This window comes from Mercenaria mercenaria, chromosome 3 (genome assembly GCF_021730395.1).
Source record: "Mercenaria mercenaria strain notata chromosome 3, MADL_Memer_1, whole genome shotgun sequence".
Taxonomy (NCBI): Eukaryota; Metazoa; Mollusca; class Bivalvia; order Venerida; family Veneridae; genus Mercenaria; species Mercenaria mercenaria.
This window is the reverse complement of record NC_069363.1, coordinates 89,367,481-89,387,394: the sequence shown is the minus strand read 5'-3', so window position 1 is coordinate 89,387,394 and position 19,914 is coordinate 89,367,481. Positions and strand designations below refer to the sequence as shown.

The 19,914-nt window shown below is 33.4% G+C and overlaps 1 protein-coding gene across 8 annotated transcripts in view; it reads right to left on the bottom strand.

Moving 5' to 3' along the window:
* Positions 1-19,914, bottom strand: part of LOC123524117 (heparan sulfate glucosamine 3-O-sulfotransferase 5-like) — a 257,617-nt gene that overhangs the window by 10,521 nt on the left and 227,182 nt on the right. For 6 of the 8 annotated variants that reach the window (XM_045302060.2, XM_053539223.1, XM_045302059.2 and 3 more), the window contains one exon: positions 10,813-17,499. The exons of the other annotated variants lie outside the window; for them this stretch is intronic. In XM_045302060.2, the coding sequence (XP_045157995.1) occupies positions 16,363-17,430 (1,068 nt within the window). In that variant the 5' untranslated portion in view covers positions 17,431-17,499 and the 3' untranslated portion in view covers positions 10,813-16,362. Of the gene's footprint in view, positions 1-10,812; positions 17,500-19,914 lie in introns of those variants that run through there. 8 annotated transcript variants of the gene reach the window in all.

Sequence of the window (19,914 nt, the reverse complement as noted above, 5' to 3'; positions counted from 1 at the left end):
TAGATGCGGGCTAAGTAAAACTATTTGATCAAACTGGAAAGGGGTCTATATGATGATGGTTATGAAGTTTGGGGATCCATCAAGCTGTTCATATTAAGTTGTTAAATGTTTCTCTACTTTCAGCTCTGGGTGAAATTTTTCAATATGTTCATTTTCATCAAGTTTGGATAAATGACAATGAAAAGTGATAAAGCGGATGAAAATAAAACTTAGATATTGTTAAAAATGAAGAATGTAAATTTTCTGCATTACAGTCGACATTGTATTAAGAGACCACCCAAGGGACTGCTAAGAAGTGGTCTCTTAATGGAATGGCCTCTTAATGATTTCAGTCAGATGAAAAGAAAAGTTATTTTTAATGTTAAAGTAACTGTATTTATAGGAAACATACAGGTATGTTTCAAAATCTGTTTTAACCCATAACACTTTTCCAGTTCCATAAACCAATAATGCTAGATTGTTTGTCAGTTCGCTTGATACAAATGCTTAATTTCATTCAGTCAAGTTCAAAAACGTCACACTAATTACACTATGAAGAAATGCCCGGTAGAAATTTGGAAACTGGTCGCTGAATAGAGACTTTGTTGAATATTTTACCTGTTGGTACTACATTTAGTGTGGGACGCTAGTCTTTTAAATAAAAAAGATGTCGCTTAATGTAATGTTATTTTAATATCTGTAAACGTTTCGAAACGGGAGGATCAAACCGTTCGTTTTAATACAAAAAAATCCTAATAGAGGTGTCGCAAGTACATGATGACTGTAATATCCATAAGCATTCAAGGTTTAACCTACCTTCTATACAATAATTTGTCTATATTATTATATAGCAAATCATTCTTGCAAAATCTTAAGTCAGTAAGATTTGGTAACTCACAAGACCACTTTCAGATACACATTATGTAATGAATTTTGAAAGAATTTAATTTTTTTTTTTTTCCGCCTTAAAATTTGTGTGATAGTCACCTTTATACTAAATAAATTTGTTCTTGTTTAATGCCTGCATAATTTTTTCATTCGAAATAGTATAATATATCAACTTAATATTTTCCTTAGTACATGTATTGTTAAAAAACTGTTTTTCAGCTTCAGGCATAAATGGGACAAAAGATTCGTCTTAAAAGCTTTAATGGCTATATTTCTCAAGGAGGTTACAAAAATTTTAAATTATATGTAACAATTTCAAATATATATGAAAGAAAATGGTACACACTTACCACCAAATACACTTGTACTGAAATTAAATTCCATGTGTATAACACAGTATCTTGTCATCAGAATGTGAAATAAAAACAAGATTTGAGTGAAAAGTGTAAAGTTTTTACAATAGCATATTAAAAGAGAAATCAAGGATATACTATATTCCCTAAGGTGTATTTTATATGCAAATCTAAGTACCCAATTAACCAAGATTTAAGCAGGTGATGTCTATCCAATAACTATATAGATAAATATTGTTCGCTCAAGCATCAACAAGTAGAGCATCAGGGTTGCCTGGAGCAAATGATGAGAACTCTATTTTCTTCATCTCAATTGCTTGAAACCCTAGCACTTTGCTCATCTACAGTGAGTTGATGATCTGCATTTTACTCAATACTGTCAAAACTGGATTATGAGGTCAAGCTAATACTGCTTCTGGTCAATACTAAAGTCTTAACCTACTGGAATAAGGTCAAGGTAATACTGCTTCTGGTCAATATTTAACCTATTGGAATAAGGTCAAGGTAATACTGTTTCTGGCAAAGATTTAACCTACTGAAATGAGGTCAAAGTAATACTGTTTCTGGCCAAGATTTAACCTACTGGAATGAGGTTGTTTTTGTTTTTCTTGATTCTTTTCCAGTTATAAACCCCACAGTGTATAGACCTCTGAACGCCCAAACTGAATTCGCCAATAACAAGGCGTTCACTTACGTATTTCACATTATTTGAATCTGACCGGTTCACTGTGATATTTTATGTTTTTCTTTGCATTAAATATATATTCCCTTGATGTATATAATTTTCAATGTATGAAAAATGTCTGTCTCTGCAACAAACCTGCCGTTAAATAGACCATAACACAATAAATTAAAACGTGTTGCACCCTAAACCATCAGATTTCCCACCCCCCAAACGCAAAGACGATGCAATCTATGATAAAAATGCCATAATTAGGAAACTGCGAGTGAAATACGTGTCAGAACCGCTTCATAAATGTATAAGTATAATCCTGCAACTTGGTTTAAACTCAAATATGAATAATACAATCCTTGAAAAGTTTTAAATATTGTTTAATTCAACATGCACTGGATAAGCACTGACCGCCTAGTCCAAAACCTTTTATAAAACTGTTTCCACTATTCGCCAACACACTGAACGCCTAATTAAAAAGAAATGACGATGTGTTTGGGCTTTAGACCACCTATACACAGAACTTACTGAATTAAAATATAAGTTTTGTATGTATTTTACTTGCTCCAGTGAAACAGTATTTATTGGTCTGTTTCCCCTACCGATTCCGTTGTCTTATGACAAGAGAAAGAGAAACTGTGGTACCGTGATTCCTTAACATAAACAGAAAAATATATATTAATTCCGCTCAAGCTTGAACAGGACAGATCTTTGCTTTTTTTCCTCTTTGTATTATCAGTCTCAGACTATTACGGGGAATATGCGGTGCAATTCTACTCCGCCCCAGTTTTCGCATAAAGTTAAGTATTTACGGCAACTTTTTTTTCTGTCGCATCTATTTTTTTTTTACTTTTGCATATTACCTTACTGAACTTCACATAAACATTGTGCAAACAAAGCCTTTTTATAAATGTCAGTGACTGCCCATTATTACCAAGGGTGAAGGTCACCAAGGTTGGGTTTTGTACTTGACATTAAATTTTATTTTACAGCTCCGCCAACAGACATACTCTCACAGTCTACATTAAAACTTTGTACAATCGAAGTGTCCCAAAACGAGTCCGCTCATCTATCTTCCAAGACGTAGTTTATTAATAAGTTTAGAACAACTGAAGTAAACAATAGGACCCAGGTCATTATTCATTTGATTTGTAGCGATCTGCAATAATATTAATGCAAAAGAAAAATAAACTTGATATTAGCATCAATCTTGCTTGATAATTGGAATGACATCATCGTTGATTTGAGTCCGATATTAAAAAATAAACAGAAATTTACCAATACCGCGCCCACAGCAGCTGCTTCTCATCTGTGGATGAAAAGATAAAAGTTCTCCGAGTTAAAGTCCGAACACGTCTCTGAGATGCCAGAAATTGATCAAACACTGATTGTAGCCACGTAACGATTATAAGAATGAAAGCGTTAGTGATTTATGTTTACAGAACCTAGTCATTATTACACAGGGGGGGGGAAAAAATAATTTCAAACACAAAGCAGGTTAGAATTTATTATATGCCATTCCCAAAATGAAAGTCGATAGACTAAATTACTTTGATAATTACTTACTAATAAACACTAACCATTACGAATATGATTCGAAACTGCAGTAATAACAAATAAACTGTTCCGTGACAGATACGACCCACTAACGAAAAACCATCCCTATTGTCAGTGTATGGTACAGTTTTAATGTCCAGTGGTGTTTTTCCAGTGAATAATACTCTAAATCCAGTAACTTGCCAGCCTTTTTAGAGGCTGACAAAAAATGACCCAGTGTGTTGCCACTGAAAAACCAACCATGTGTCCATGACTTGTCAGCTAATTTCTTCCAGATCAGAAACCAGCTGTACAATTTAACTTCCAGTCCTGCTGTCATTTATATAACAGTTTTGTATGTCAGTGGAATTTTAAAAATTACCTTTTCAATGATTTTCAATAAAATAATTAGAAGAGCTAAATTAATATAGAGTTATTCTGGAAATAAAACACTGACAACAAAACTGGTAAGCAATGTCAATCTGGCAACACACTGGATACACAACTGACAACAAGCGGCTTTTTGCTTTCCAGTCTGTTGTCCTTGTATTGTCCATTGCGCAGCCAGTCAACTGGAAATATATTTACTGACAACACACAGCGTATATTGCCCTTTGTGTTTTGTACATGAAATGTCAGCTGTAAAGTCCTCACAACAATCCAGCTCTCTACAGGACGCAAAGAGAAACCAGCAACACAAACTGGAATCAATATTAATTTTTAAACTAAAATCAACATGCAGTACAAAGTTATGAGCACTTAACATTACGTGAGGCAGAATTACAAGTTTTTGATGTAATGTTTCTGTTTATAAAACGTCGTTTTTTCAACCAGTATTTTCAGTAAATTAACAGGGTCAGATAACCTAACCAAGTGTTACCTGATACTGTACCATATAAGTACAAACCGTTCACCGCAGTAACTGCCAACATCCCCCCAACATAATCAGATGTGGAGGATTAAATGATTTCTAACATAATGTCGAATATCAAATAGACAGGGAGAACCTAAGCCCCGTCCAAAGATCGAAATCGCGACCCCATGATCCGTAGATCAACGCTCTACCTACTGAGCTAAAGATGGACTAGTATCCCAATATATCGCTTGCTTACTCAGTATTACTAATCTTATTTATTTCCCCCTAGGAAAATTGTCTTTATTACCATTGTATTGTCATAGTATTGTCAATGTATGGGAAGTTTGTTTCCAGTTTAGTGTCAGTATATATTTTTCTCTATTTATCTTTATTAATGTTTAATATGAATTTTAATGTGACTTAAAACCTTCATTTGCTTGTGACTCAATTTTAATTACAATTAAGATTTGCAATATTTCAATTATCAATAATATAATATTGAAACCAAAGGAGATTATGGTAAATTTGCAAGTTTAATTTTACAGGGTAGCGAAAATACATGACTTTTAAATTTTCTATATCTGTTTAGCACAAATACTTGTTGTGGACAGAATCTGTGTTACAATGAAAACAATAACTGTAAAATGATGAAAAAGTACCTTTACAATGTGCCCATCAATGCTGGAAAACTATTGAAAACTGAAAATAATTTTGGAGGGAAAAATGCAATACTCGGCCATTTTGATAAGGTGTCTTGTAATATTTGTTTTGCTGTGAAAATTGCTAAGATGGGTATATTGCCAGTGTATTGTCAGTGTGTAGCCAGTGCATTGCCAGAATCTGCTCTCAGAGTAAATTTATATCCACTGTACTGTCAAACAGACAGAAAATTCATACAATATTGTCACTTATGTAAAAGAATAGCCGAGTTATTGGACATGTCCGTATATTTTGTTTTTTTTTAAGAAATTATGGCCTTTTTTCGACTTAGAAGGTTTAAGTTTTGTATGTAAGCTGGTATCTCAGAACTCACTTATGGGAATGGATTGAAACTAATTACACGCTTGTTCACTGTCATGATCTGACATGCACTAAGCAGGTCCCATAACATTTTTTTTTCAAAATTATGCCTCTTTTTCCACATAGCATTTTTTGCTTAAGTTTTTGTATGTAAGCTGGTACTCACTAATGGAAATTGATTGAAACTTCACACACTTGTCCACTGCCATAAGCTGATATGCACTGTGCAGGTTCCATAATCCTGTTCTGCAGTTTTACAAGATTATTCCCCTTTTCCGACTTTTGTCTTCATTCAATTTGACAAGGCTGTTGAGGCATTGCTGTCCTACAACAGCTCTTGTTTACAATTCCAGTGTGTTGCCATATCAATTTGATTATAGAAATTATGTTTTTTATTTCCAGTTCCTTGCCATTTTCCTGCCAGATTTCTTCCAGACACTGGAAACAAGCTGACAATATTGTCAGTGTGTTTACATGCTGATTGTTATGAGCCAGTTTACTGTCATATAGTTTGCAGGTTATTCCCAGAAACTGGAAATAATATGGAAATAGTGTCCATGTTATTTTCAGATAGACTTTTTTTCTTGGAAGTTTGTTCCCCTGTAGGAGTCAGATTATTTCCAGTTACCTTTTTTTTTTGACAGACTGTTACCAGATCATTGACAGTTACCTTGCAGCTTAATGCCAGCTTGTTTCCATATTTCATTTTCGTAAGGGGAAAACGAAAGAAATTATAACTATTACTTTTTAACTGTTGGTTATCATAAAACAAAGTCAAATTATTGAAATATATGAATGAAAAGAAGTTTTGAATAGGCCTACAGTTTTTCGACTAAGCGTTCAGTCCAGATTTTAGAAATTGCGATTAGTGGACCAGTAATGTATCGACTAGTGGGACAGTGTAATCAGCATATATGTCTCAGAAAAACACATTTTCCTAAAAACACATTTGTTAGCATAGAGCCATGCTAGTATTTATCGATGCGTAAGATATTTATCTACGAAGTAGCAAAGGTTTCAATTCTTTGCAAAAGCTCAAGATACATGTATTTCAAAGAATTGATAGTTTCATTACAAAATCGAACAAATACCCACACGTGATTTCACTTGAAATGAAGTATATTAAGAGTTTTAATAGGCGTGTTTGGTATCTACGTAAACAGTAGCTCTTAAACAATATGTAGATTAAAAATACACTTACTTTATGCGATATTAACGAAATAAACAATGAAAATCCAAGCCATCCGCGACAGCAAAAATTTGTGTTTTGATTTCTGAACGCCTAGATTTTGGCGACTTCCGGTTAGGTGTACAGAGAGTCCATACACTGTGAACCTGTTCTCTGCAAGTAATTGCCATTTTCCCAATAAGAATTAGAGAGGACTAATGATTTCAGACACAAAGTATTGTCACAGAGAACATATGCCTCAACCAGTGATCGAACTCACGACCTCATGATCCGTAGATCTGCATCAAATGATAGTATGATTTGACCTGGTAAACAAGTTTTTGACTAAAGATGACACAGTTTTTTATTTGACCAAGATTTTACAGAGGAAATTGTGCTGACAAGGAAACATTTTAGCACTGACTACAGTTCTTTATTGCCTTTTATTTTGTCTATACTCCTTAACCCCTGGGAGAGTTTCATTGCATCAATCAGATTAAACTGGCAACAATAATTCATGAGAAAAGGTCTAATTAAGTAACATTTTTATTACAAAAGAAATGGACATAATTCATTTAAGTATGACTGGGTCAGTCTGCATTTCTAGAGTTTATCAATTTTTGATGCAGTGCCATTAAACTTGATCCCAAGAGAAACAAGAGCTGTCCGTAAGACAGCCATTGCTCAACTATTTGAATTGTTGTCCCAGAAGCAGGAATATTACCCAGTATCTGCATTAGTTTTGGAGATAGTAACTTGCATGCAAAATTTTAACCTGGATTTTCTAAGTCCAAAAAGGGGCATAATTTGGCCAAAATGCAAGTCAGAGTTATGGGACTTGATGCTTAGTCACCTAGTTTTATAACCCCCAAGACACAGGTGAAGTTTTAATTCAATATCTGCATTAGTTTTGGAGACACTGACTTACATGTAGGACTTTAACCAGGCTTTTTTTAAGTCCAAAAGGGGGCATAATTTGGCCAAAATACATGACAGAGTTATGGACTTCACACCTAGTAACGTTCAACTTAACTGACCTAGAAAAAGAAAAAAAATAAGTTTCAAATCTATAGGACTTTAAACGATAGCCATATGTACTTGCATGCACAACTTCAACCAAGGTGTGACACCAACGCCGATGCCAGGGTGAGTAGAATTGCTAGACTATAGTTGCTAATAAAATAACAATAATTCATCTGAGAAATGGCAATAATTCAGAAATATAAACTGAAACTATTTTAGGTCGATTGAGGAGCAAGCTCTACAACATTTTTGTCACCACATTCTAGATGAAATCTATTGCCACAAGGGTATGAGAGAAGAGAAGTTGGTTTCCTTTTTAATGTGAAACGCTGAGCAAAGGAGCTACTGGTACTAGTTTTCAGGTCTTTGGTATGACAGCACTCTGATGTGGCCGGGGATCAAACCCATGACCTCCTGCACTCGAAGCACTCGTTAAAAAGTTATGAAACATAGAAATAAAAAGTTATACCCCTAGAAAGTCCAGCTGTTTAAAAGGAGAAACAGCCCTTGCTAGAACTAAACTTAGTATGGCTTAATAATCCAACACTATACTTAAATAGACTTTATAGTTGAAGGTAAGTCCATGAAAATATTCAGAATCTTCTCTTGGCATCTTTCTTGTATAAGTATCCCCTTTGTTTCTCTAAAAGGCAGTTCAGACCTATAATAAACCATGCAAATAACTGTTATTTTTCCAGAGAACTCCCCAAACTCGATCAGAGACGACCAAATATAAACCCATTGGCCTCTTAAAACACCTACATAATTACGCCATAAATAAACTGTGGCGCAACTTACAGAAAATGAAAATTTCTCCCAATGGAAGTTAAAGTTACATTTCACAACATTAGTGCACAGGCTATACATGGGAAAAAGACGACTTCGCGGAAATTAATCTGTGAAAATGAAAATCGTGAAGACTTTTAAAATTGATTTGAAGAAAACTGAAGCTGTTAAGGGCATATAATTGAATCTCTCTGGGTATTAATCAAATAATAGATGATTTCACAGCGATAAATTACTGCTATTTTACCGGGCTGATAGGAAAGGATTGGCTTTCAAACTGATGAGTAAAAGATAATGAATTAAGTATTTCAATTATGGAGATTAAGGTTATATATGTATTCTTTATCAGATATAGCATTTGATTTATCTGATATACCATAAAGCAAAAAGAGAAATGAATTTCACAAGAAAAAAAAAACGCAGTAATATTGACTTTAGTTTTCTATACAATGATTATACTGCAAAAAACTTACCATCATCTATTTCAATGTTTCAACAGAATGCTCATGTAGTCTACAAGATAGGACAGGGACTGTTAGAAGCTTCCTTGTATGGTGAATTAAATTACAGAAGGACTTCAAATAATCTCGGCCAATATCTACAGCTACTAAAATAAGATGGTAGATACCAGTAAGGACATAATACTCATCAACCAGCACTCTTATCTGGATGTGACACTGTGGCATGTTACTGTTTGATAGCAAAGTGTGCAAAACTAAAGTATGGTAAATGTTCGATCACAGTGTTTGATGTAATAGCGCTCGAATGTACCCATACACATTTAACCCTTTGTCATGTGTTTGCAGAATATATTTTGAATATTTGTTTTCTCAGAAACTATATTCCAAGTGATTGCAAAGTATTTGCACCAGACTTTCGCAAACAGTCTGCAAAACATATCACAGTGAAGCAAAGGGTTTGCAAATAAACACTTAGATAAATTACAGACTGCAAAGGTTTTGCAAACAGACAGCAAAGCATCTGCAAACAAACACTTAGCTCATTTAGTTAGCAAAGGTATTGCAAATAAACACTTTGTACACAAAAGAAAGAGCAAAGCATTTGCAAATAGTTAACATAGATGAATTTGCTTTCCTGGTAGACTCTAGGTACAGGAAGTAATTAACCATTCTGTTTCCTGATTGGTCTATATTCAAATGGCAGGATTTTTGAAAATATTGTGAGGAAATGTTTACACATCAGTTAGTAGAAATATTTTGGTGATGCAAACTTGTGTTAAACTGATCATTATATTCTAATTATTTTTTCTGGATATAAACTTTGTTGAATATGGATAATGCAATACCAAGTTATTAAGCAATAAGACTTCCAAGAACCAGAGAATATTGCAGCATGTGGAAAGGTAATTAATGTTAATCAATGATAGTTATTTAAAACACTTTTTACTGAAGCAATTGTTGAAACTTACATTATTACATGATTTTAGTTATTGTTACTGAATGATCACTGCAATGATTGACTTTTAATAGATATTTAAACTGCAAATGGTTTTGTGACTTTACTTATATGTTTTTCAGATATTAAGTCCTTTTCTTTGAACCTCAGAAATTCATTTTTTGCTATTTGTTACGTATTTGCAAATACTTTGCATATTATTTGCATGTAAGTTGCAAATACTTTGCGATTACTTTGCTATCACTTTGCGATTACTTTGCTATCACTTTGCAATGTGTTTGCCAAAGTTTCAGCTGCGAATTGTAAATTGTTTGCGAAGTATTTGCATTCTGTGTGCGTAGTGTATATTTGCAAAAGCTTTGCAGAATAGTTGCACGTTTCGTTCCATTTCTACTCGTCTGTGGAATATATTCAGCAATCATGTGCTGCAACTGTTCTGCAAAGGTTATGGCAAATATTTGGCAAAGATAAAAAATATATTCTGCAAAGGCCCTGTTTTTGCATGGGTAGTGCACAATGTTTTGTGCTTGTGGAAATCTACCAAAAAGAGACTCAGGCAAGAGAGTCAATGACACAGAAGTTGTGTTGTTAGGTTGGACTACAACACTAGAATCCTAGCCACGACTGATATCCCAACTTGTGTTCAGTGCTGATTATTTTACTTATATACTTATATATATTAGACCTGTTTCAAGCAGTGTCAGCTGGACTGGGGAACCTGCAATGGACTCAATTGGAAATAAGCTGTTCCAGCACTACCATAACAGGAGACTTCCGTCAAATACCTACATGAAACAAGAAACCTTTACCCTTTTCAAGCTCACCAAATTTGTTTTCAATATTTAACTGTTACCAAAAATTTCAATATAATCATTATTATATGGTATAAACCATTTGCACAGGTACAAATGCTGACTTAATATGGACAGCATTGAGAGGTCACCAGAAATCAAACGGGACAAAAGAAAGTGGAATTCAAAGGGAGGTATAAGAATTTAAACAGAAAGAGGAAACTGAAGAGGTTTAAAAATACAGTAGAAATAGAAATATTTAGGGGTCAAGGTAAACAAATGTGGAAAGCATTATGGGTAACATATACAACACAAGCTTCATGTATCATATCGTTTTTTATTTTTATTTCAAACAAATATTGTTCCTTTATCCAGACATATTACATCAGTATTGCTGTAATTTATTCTAACATTTGGCAACAAAATATGCTGTAAACTGGGTATAAATACTGTGAAGTTCAATACTTATGTATATATTTAACTTTGATCCTCAAGACTTATTTCCCTTTTGTTTGAAAACACCATTTGCAAAAATAAATTTCTTTACCTTGTACAGTTTTACAGTAAAATTTTTTTTCTAAATATCTATTCCTCAATGGTCAGTTACTGCACTAAGGGCTAATCCATTTAGAAGTAGGTGTGTTTTGTCGTGAGGTTCTTGTGCAAAGTCCTACATTTCCATAGGAATATGGCATAAAGATTCCCCTTTAAAAGTTTTGGGCTTGCGGCAGTAAAGGTGATGGATTGATTGACACATAGTGTAAAAAAGACAGACTGCATGCTGTATGAATTAGGATTTTTTCTCTCTCATTTATTGCACTTTTTTGTTTGTTTGGTTTTTTTTTTGTTTGAGGGGAAACAGGGGGGAAAGCCCTGAAGTCAATGTGATTAAATTAGTTTAGGAATTACTTCCTTGTCACATACCATACAAACTTAGTTTAGAAATTTCTACCCATCGAAGTTTAAACATCATTATTATCTCTTAATCATATTATCTTTCCACATTATCTAAATACCTTTTTCAAACATCTAAAGAACTCCATAACTTCATATGTCTCAAAAATAAAAGCATCACAAAATATACCCACTTTACAGCTTTATAATACATATTAATCAAACTTGTGCTAAGCTTTGAAGAAGATGTACTTAACCCTGGTCAAAAGGTTTAAGTGTAAGAATGTGTGGAATGGTTTATATAATCTGACCAGTACAAATTTGAAATTTAGACTTTATGCTTAAAGCAAACTATTCAATTTACCATTATTTTTCTTTGTAATGAAATATCTATTCTGCTGAAGTTTTGCTGATCTATTTGTTGGTGTTAAAGTGTACTTTGTACAATGTTTCTTTACAATATGTGATGGAGCAAAAAAAAAGATCAGCTTCTTCGGTTGTTAGTCCCAGGTGCTCGGTGGTTATACCCAGGTGCTCGTCTATGCCTGAAAGAATGCACAGCGTGGCAACAACACTAAAAGCCGGAAATTCCTAATATGACCTATAATTGTGTCAATGTGAAAAAAAAAGAAATCTAAAAATACTGTTCTGAAATATAACTTTCACAGGCATACAATAAATATAATTAGGATAATGCCCTTAGATGTCTTCAAAACGTGAAATCAAGCACGCAAGCTCAGACATCTTAACATCTAAGCTGCTTTAGTAAGCAAGCACGATTTAACACTATATTGAATGGTATGCTTCTTTTAACATGCCTTTATCAAAGTAAGAAGTTTTTAGAAATATTGTCTGATATGACATATTAACTTTGATGTCTTTTAAATTGCAGTACCAGACAATGACTAGTCGGTAAGCCGTTATAAACGTAATGGCTTTTATAAACGGCTCAGTCATAAACTGCATTATGCATAAGAAATGGCAGCCCGACTTTCAAATCTGATAACTACGCATGTTTTTGATTAAGGAGATGCAAAAACTTGATGAGAAAAAGAAAAGTGGTAAAATTTGGTGTTACGATACACAAGTCATCGCCTGATGCAAAATGGGTGTAACTGCATGTTCATATATAAACAGCTACAGTATTTGCCCAGTCGATCAATGTTACTCCCACTTCACCTTGAACGCCAATGAGAGTGTCTACTGAGTCAGAATCCAGTTAAATGCTAGTTTCAAGTACTTCTTCTTCAAGATTAACAAAGTTGATAATAAACACTTTTTGCATACACACAAAAAACACACGCAGACTTACGTACATATATAAAATTCAAGTCTCCAATCCTCAAAAGCATCCTGCATTTTGTAAGCTTATAACTTCTACAATCCATCTGCGTTGTAAGCTCACACTATCAACTTTACCCTAATCTTCTGACTTTTAAGTCATGTCTGTATTTAATTCTTTCAAAGCAAGTTTTCAGATAATGCTTAATCGATCTTAAGCCATTTGCAGTCAATTCATGCCTATCAATATATACATAAATATCAAAAACGCGGCTATTTTCTGGTGACTAGAAAATATAATGAGGTAAAAAAATATTTACAACTTCTGATTTTTCTGTTGACTTAACAGATTGAAAACGAAAAACAGGATAAGATATTTATGAATAATGCATTTTATTATGTATACTCAATGGAAATAAACTTATCTGGTCAATACTGCGAGTTAAAAGCAATGGAACTTAAATTTATTAACTTTTTTGCCGAACAAATGCATACCGGTTGATTGTCATTATTTAAATTCCTAAGCAATGTTAAAAAATTTGGTTTTTAAAATTAATTTTTTAACCACACTTTTGCCATAATACTGGAAACAGAAGCAAAGAGCAATAACTCTTACTAACAGTTGAAGCTGATCATTATATCCTGAAATATAATGAGGACAAAAATCTTTCAACTTACTGTATCTAAAACCCTCATTACAGACTTCGCTATTTCTATTAAATCTTTGACAATATCTGAGAGTTTGTTCAGGCCATAAAAATGTTCGGAATAAGTAATGGCAGCTGTGAAAAGTGACCAAAATGAGCTAGCGGAGTGGACAATTGACCATATAAGTACCACTTGAAATGGGCCCCTGATCATTACTTCTGGAAGTAATTATAGCTTAAGACTGCTAAATTGTGGGTTTCTGATTTTGATGACTTTTTCATTGTTTACTGTAGTTGATACAGTAACCAGTACGGACAATTTTGTTTCTTTTAAGGAGACTTCAAAGCTTAAGTGAACACAAGCACATTTTTACTTTGAAGAAGACTATATTATCACTTGAAAGGAAACATTGTAAAACATTATTTGCATGTAGATAGCTTAGATTTATCACACTTCAAAGTTCTGGAATACAAAATTTTAACTTTTATTAAATATCTTAAAAAAAAGTCATGTTCTCTACCTTCGAGAAACAAATATCAAAAAAAAACAAACTTGCAGCTCTTTTCATTTTTATGTTCAAATAATGTTTACCATTGTGTTATTTATAGTCGATAGTCTTGTCAACTCAAAATAAATCTTATCTTATCTTATATCATCTTAGAATGCATATAAAAAGAAATATTAAACAGTGGTAGAATATTGCCATGGTATATTTGATTCTGAAAACAAGAGAACCCACTTTAAAAAGTCACTTATCTGAGCAAACTGCTAATAGAGACCAAATACGGTAGGTGAGCTAAAAAACAGCCTGAATTCAAACTGACAGATGAACATCACACTTTCTGTTTCCAACTTTGAAGATTTAATTGATTCAAATATTCTGACTTTGAATATTCGTAAAATCTGTCACATGACATATTAGATAGCGAAATCAAATCAAGATTATCTACAACAGTATAACATACATACTGAAATACTAGGGTAATACATGTAAGTCTATATTGCACCTAACAGTATTAATATCATTTCAAATGTAATATAAAACATTAAATGATAAGGAGGGCTGATCAGAAAGTTCAAGATATAAAAATATAATAAAAACAGTAAGTAAGTAAGTGTTCAAAGAGCCTGGCAGCTAATTACACTTCTTCAGGGGATTACTTCATTGAAAACTTGATTGAATTCAAATCATATCAAATCTTGTTAAACATACTTTTCAAAGAACTAAGTTTGGCAATTTGTGGGGTTGTGTTATTTTTCTCTATCCTTCTTAAATGTAAAAAATATTGCAAATATTAAAAAAAAAGTTTTTTGGAACCCCTCATGAAAAAAAAAACATCCATAAAAACCCCATAAAAATTACAAAGCTTATAAATCTCATGCTGGATTTTTTGCAATAGAAAAAAAAATATTGACGGAGATTTTTCAGTCAAACCAAAAAACTTGCGAAATTTTCTAATAAAACATCATCTTTCTCAAATATTTACAGCCCAACTCATATTTAGATTCATTAACAGAACATTTGCAATAAATGATGCAGACATTCATACAACGAGTCAGAGGACAGGAGCTCACAGAGCTCAGTAGAGTAACAGGACTAAAGCTCACAGAGCTCACTATATCTGTAATAATCAATAGATTATTGTGTGAATTAAATATGAATTGTACCATAACTCTTAAATTTAAAAATACTAAATGACAATTTAATGCTCTAGTTTGGCTTGATATGCTTTCAAGTCGTTACTGTTTGATACCATTGCAAAAAAACCCTTTCAAATCTAGAAGAATATTGTGCACTTTTTATGACTTAATATGTATAACCATTAGACAGCATTGGTGATTTCTAAGGAAGATTGCACGTTATTTCAGCAAGGACAGTGCAAGGTAGAGAGGGTGTTCCAATTCTAGAAACTTCCCTTCTTCAGCAGACCTAGATATAAAGCACCTATTTATAGGACTTTAATATATCAGAAAAATAATAATTTTAGTAGGAGTGGGGTGAGAGCAGTCCGACCTAACAACTAGTGGCACTGTGTTATGGTCAGTTATCACTAGGCCACTGCCTACTTTCTGCCTAGAACTCTGCCTAGAAGAGTAACGAGTAACTCAAGAGTCCCAGGTCCCGAAACCTAAACATTTCATTGAATGTTCTTATTGCTGACTGACCAATGGCTTACATGTTTTTGGTCACTTAGATAGCTATTACAGATGATTAAAGTATGGTATATACAATAATAACTTTTAACAAGGTAGGCAAAACAAACCTTTGTTTCATCATGCCTCTCTGAAGTAAGGGCTATAACAGGCTTTTTGCCAAGGGTGATAATATGTATGGTACATGCAACAAATCACATTTATCATGAACAATGAATAACAAACTGGGCAAAACAAAATTAATGATTTGTTTCTTGTGCCTAACTGAAGCAAAAAAAAAAAAAAAAAATCAAGAGGCCTTGAAACAAATCATTAAATTCCTTAAGCTTTATTGCATAATATCTGAGAATCATAGTTATTTGGTCAGTAGCTGATAAATATTAGGCCAGACAATACAATGATAACTGAATGAATTCAATTTAGGCCAAAACAATTATTCTCTTTGTTTGGTATCCACATGTTACCGAAGTTAAAAATATATATCTTTTTAATTATATAACTTTCAGAATTTCTTAATTCAGTCAACATCTACCGCATGCTTGATTACGGTCCCTGAAGAAAATTAGTGTTATATTATATAAAATGGGATCTCTCGAACCGGATATTGTTCTGCTGGCAGATGAAACAAGGAAAATTGCTTTCTATCTCATTTATATTAACATTCAGATCAATCCTCGTGAAAACCAAACAAAAGAACAGAGTTTATTTGGCCTTTCAGTATTTTGCAGGGAGACAATCTGAGATTAATTATCCCCCTTTGTGACCAAGCACTTCGTATGAATTTACAGCTACACTCTGGCCATATCTAATACTTTATGGTCTTGTGTCCATCCATTAACTCCTTTCCTGATCCAATTTATCCTTGTACAACATGGCAACCTTAGAGAAAGTTTCCATTAATCCCAATCAAATTTTTGACCAATCATTGCAAACAGTTTCCGATTGTATGGACGATAGAAATTATTCAATTTCCGTATGACCTGAGGGTCAATATCTGGATGTTTTCTTCCCTTCTGAGCACCAAGACAATGTTGATTAATCCCTGATTTCATACAGTAAAACCCTCGCGTCTCATTAAAATACACATTCCCATCCGTAATAGCATGATCCAATCCCAAGAATGTCTCGACTTTTTTTATTTCCTCTAAGGGATTCACTATCAAATTATCACCATTGACAATATGGATCTGATGTCTACGGAAATACAATAACCACTGCGTCAAATGATAATAGTACATACTTATTCTCACTGCTTTGTAACCAGTGTTTACTCGTCCTGTCCTCTTGTCGATCACTATTTTTTCAAAGGGCTCGAAAGACTTATTCCTTTCCAGTTTATTTTCATACACTTGGGAATAGTCTGATATCACCCGTGTTGTTGGATGTCGGAATATCACAATTAATTTTATAGAACTGTTGTATCTAAAAATCCGTTCTGGTGCACTTTCGGATATGAAATATCTCGGCGTTTTCTCAATGGTAATATCCTTTGATGTAGAAAATGGCATGTATTTTCTGTACCACTCATATCCATTATCATAGTTTTCATCTTTATTGAAAAAATGCATTTCCATATCAGCTATTTTTATATTGGGATGGAGATCAAGAAATTCTAACAAAGCTCTAGTACCACACTTTCTCACACCAATTATTATACACTGCGGAAGCCTTTTTTCCAAGCCCTCTTGCCGTAATCTTTCAATTCTTGCTTCTGGGTCCTCTAGAAGCTTTCTTAATCCATATCCCTCATTTGCATCATCATATTCATCAAGATGCATGTTTGAATCAAACATCTTCCAGACATGACCATTAAAGGTCAAGGTCACACAAAAGAACAGCAGAAGTGATGTAAATGTAATCCAAACATAAATTTGACCCCGTCTTGGCCATCCCATTTTAGTACGCACTGGTAACCATGGTAATTTGATTGATGGAGACATACTGGAGGACTTGAAAGGGTCCATGCTAGATGTCACACTGAAAACATCCAGCCCAGAGGGACGTCCATTTTAGCTCATGTTTTGTGGAAAATTCTGAAAATAGAAGAGTAAATATGTAATTAAAGAGTAAAATGTGCAGCTAAATATGTCCTTTGCGTAGAAATTTTGCTATAAATCAGGACTATCCAATTACCACTAACATGCTTCAATTCCATATAAAGCATCAAAAGAGTGAAAACAATATACATCAATAAGCTCAAAGTAATATTTCTTTCACAAGCAAACACAGGACTCATCATTATATTCCTTTTAGAAAATGACATGCACTATTTCTCTATAGGATGTGGACACCACTAATTGAATGAAAGATGAAAATGAAACAAAATGGATGAAAACACGTCACTGAAAATAGCTCTTTTGCCAATTTAGAAGCATGCACAAAGCCTCTTTGTATATTGCCGCTATATTCACTTACTTCAATGTCAAAATTATTCATTTCTAGCGATGTATTTGGGTAATTTTAGATACAGAAAACAAAAATTCTGACTGCAACTTGACAAATTCTTGTTTAAAATTTGAAGAAAAGTGTGTCTGCTTTATAAGAGATAGAACGAAGGTTATGAAGTACAATTTTTTTGTGTATTTTAATCTCCGGAATTTTATACATAATTATACTGCTTTGACATTTCAAGAATTGTCATCCCAAGTTTTACGCATACATAATGAACTTAAGTCTAGAAAATAGGTGTGTCAAAATTTTTATTTTATTACACTAGTTGACAGATCTAATTTTAGATCTATTTTTCAGGAAAACTCTCCTAGTGTAATCAAGTTGACAGTGAATATTCTTTGTAACTTATTACATACACCTTAAAGATTACAAACAACTTCTCCACAAGAAATAAAAGAGGGAAAAGGCCAAATTTACTTGTCAGTGACTTTAAAAATACTCTTAAAGTGGCATTATGCGCATCTTACTGCACATAGTGTGTTTTTGGTGAATGTTTTATAAAAGCAATTTTCGGTTGCTGTGCATTTAAATGTGTTAAATTAACAATAATGCCGCATAAGTATTTGAAGTTGATGCTCTAGAAATAAAGAAATCAGACTAATAAGATAATAGTTTTTTTTCTTCAGTCTTCTGCGCAGTGATCTCCCTTACCTATAGGTAGAGATTTCTGTAGTTGAAGGGAAGCAACTCCTGCGTGCAGTTTGACTTTTCTTAAAATGACTGCCCCAGTCAAAATAAGAAAAGTCATATTTGGAAAGTAATTATCTTGTACTGGTAACAGGAAGAGTTTGTTATATTGGGTTAAAAGCTGTAATTTCCTTCACCCTTTTTTTCTCACACATCTACTTCAGCTTGATTTGTACTTGAAAAATGCGCATTTTTCCACTTTAAGAAATGTTGTACTTTATCAGAGAATTATTAATACAGTTTCAATATTGATGTATAATCATAATGCATTGTAAAGCAGTGATTGGTGACACGTCATTGACATGTCTTAAAGCAAATCTATACAAACACTTCATATGACAGGCAAATATCTGAAGATGTGAAAAAGCACTTACAAAGTATTACTAAGTACTTCACAAATGCAACAATATTAAAGCTACTTTTCACAAAATGGAAGTAAAAATATGTTAAATCATTAAGTAAACATTTAGTGCTACAAACATTTTATTGGTTTCGCTAACTGAAAACCATTAATGTCAGCCTAGCCTTAGTTCAAGACGTCCACAATTTTATACAGTGAGCTACTTAATTGATTTCAATAACCACTGACTTAAGACAAAAAATAACTTCCTGCCTCAGTAACCTATATAACATTATGCTGGAAAGTATCTAGTTACTTGTGGAACACCAATGAAATTCTGAAAATTTGCGACCAGTGCAAACCTGAAGATCAGCCTGCCTGCACATCCGTGAACATTTTCAGTGAACATCCCTTGGAATAATAAATGGTACTGCCCAAATTGAATGATGGACCAGTCCATTTTAGAAATATAGCAGGGTAAAGGTTAAAACAATCTGAAGGCAAAATATGTAAAGGAACAATACCATTTCCTGAATACTGATGAAAACACATTGAAGACAAAATAAGTAAACAAACAGTACCATATAGTAACTGCTGATGTATGCAAGCATAATGTACATCTTTATATTCCATTATGTTTGTTTTATAAATCTTAAATCTACAGACAAGTTGCTTTAACACTTACCATGCCAAATATCTATAATGGACTGCTCTATCTTCCAATTTGGGCAGTACCATTTATCATTTGAAGGGATGTTTACTGAAAATTTATTGACTGAATAGTGAACAGTGCAGATCATGATCAGACTGCATGGATGTGCAGGCTGATCATGATCTACACTGGTTGCAAAGGCAGCTCCAATCATGTCCAGCATGGTAAGGGTTAAAACAACCTGTCAGAAATCAAACAATCAGTCTGACACTTTGATAAGGATTTCCTATTGACATTCTACTTTATTTCACACACTTT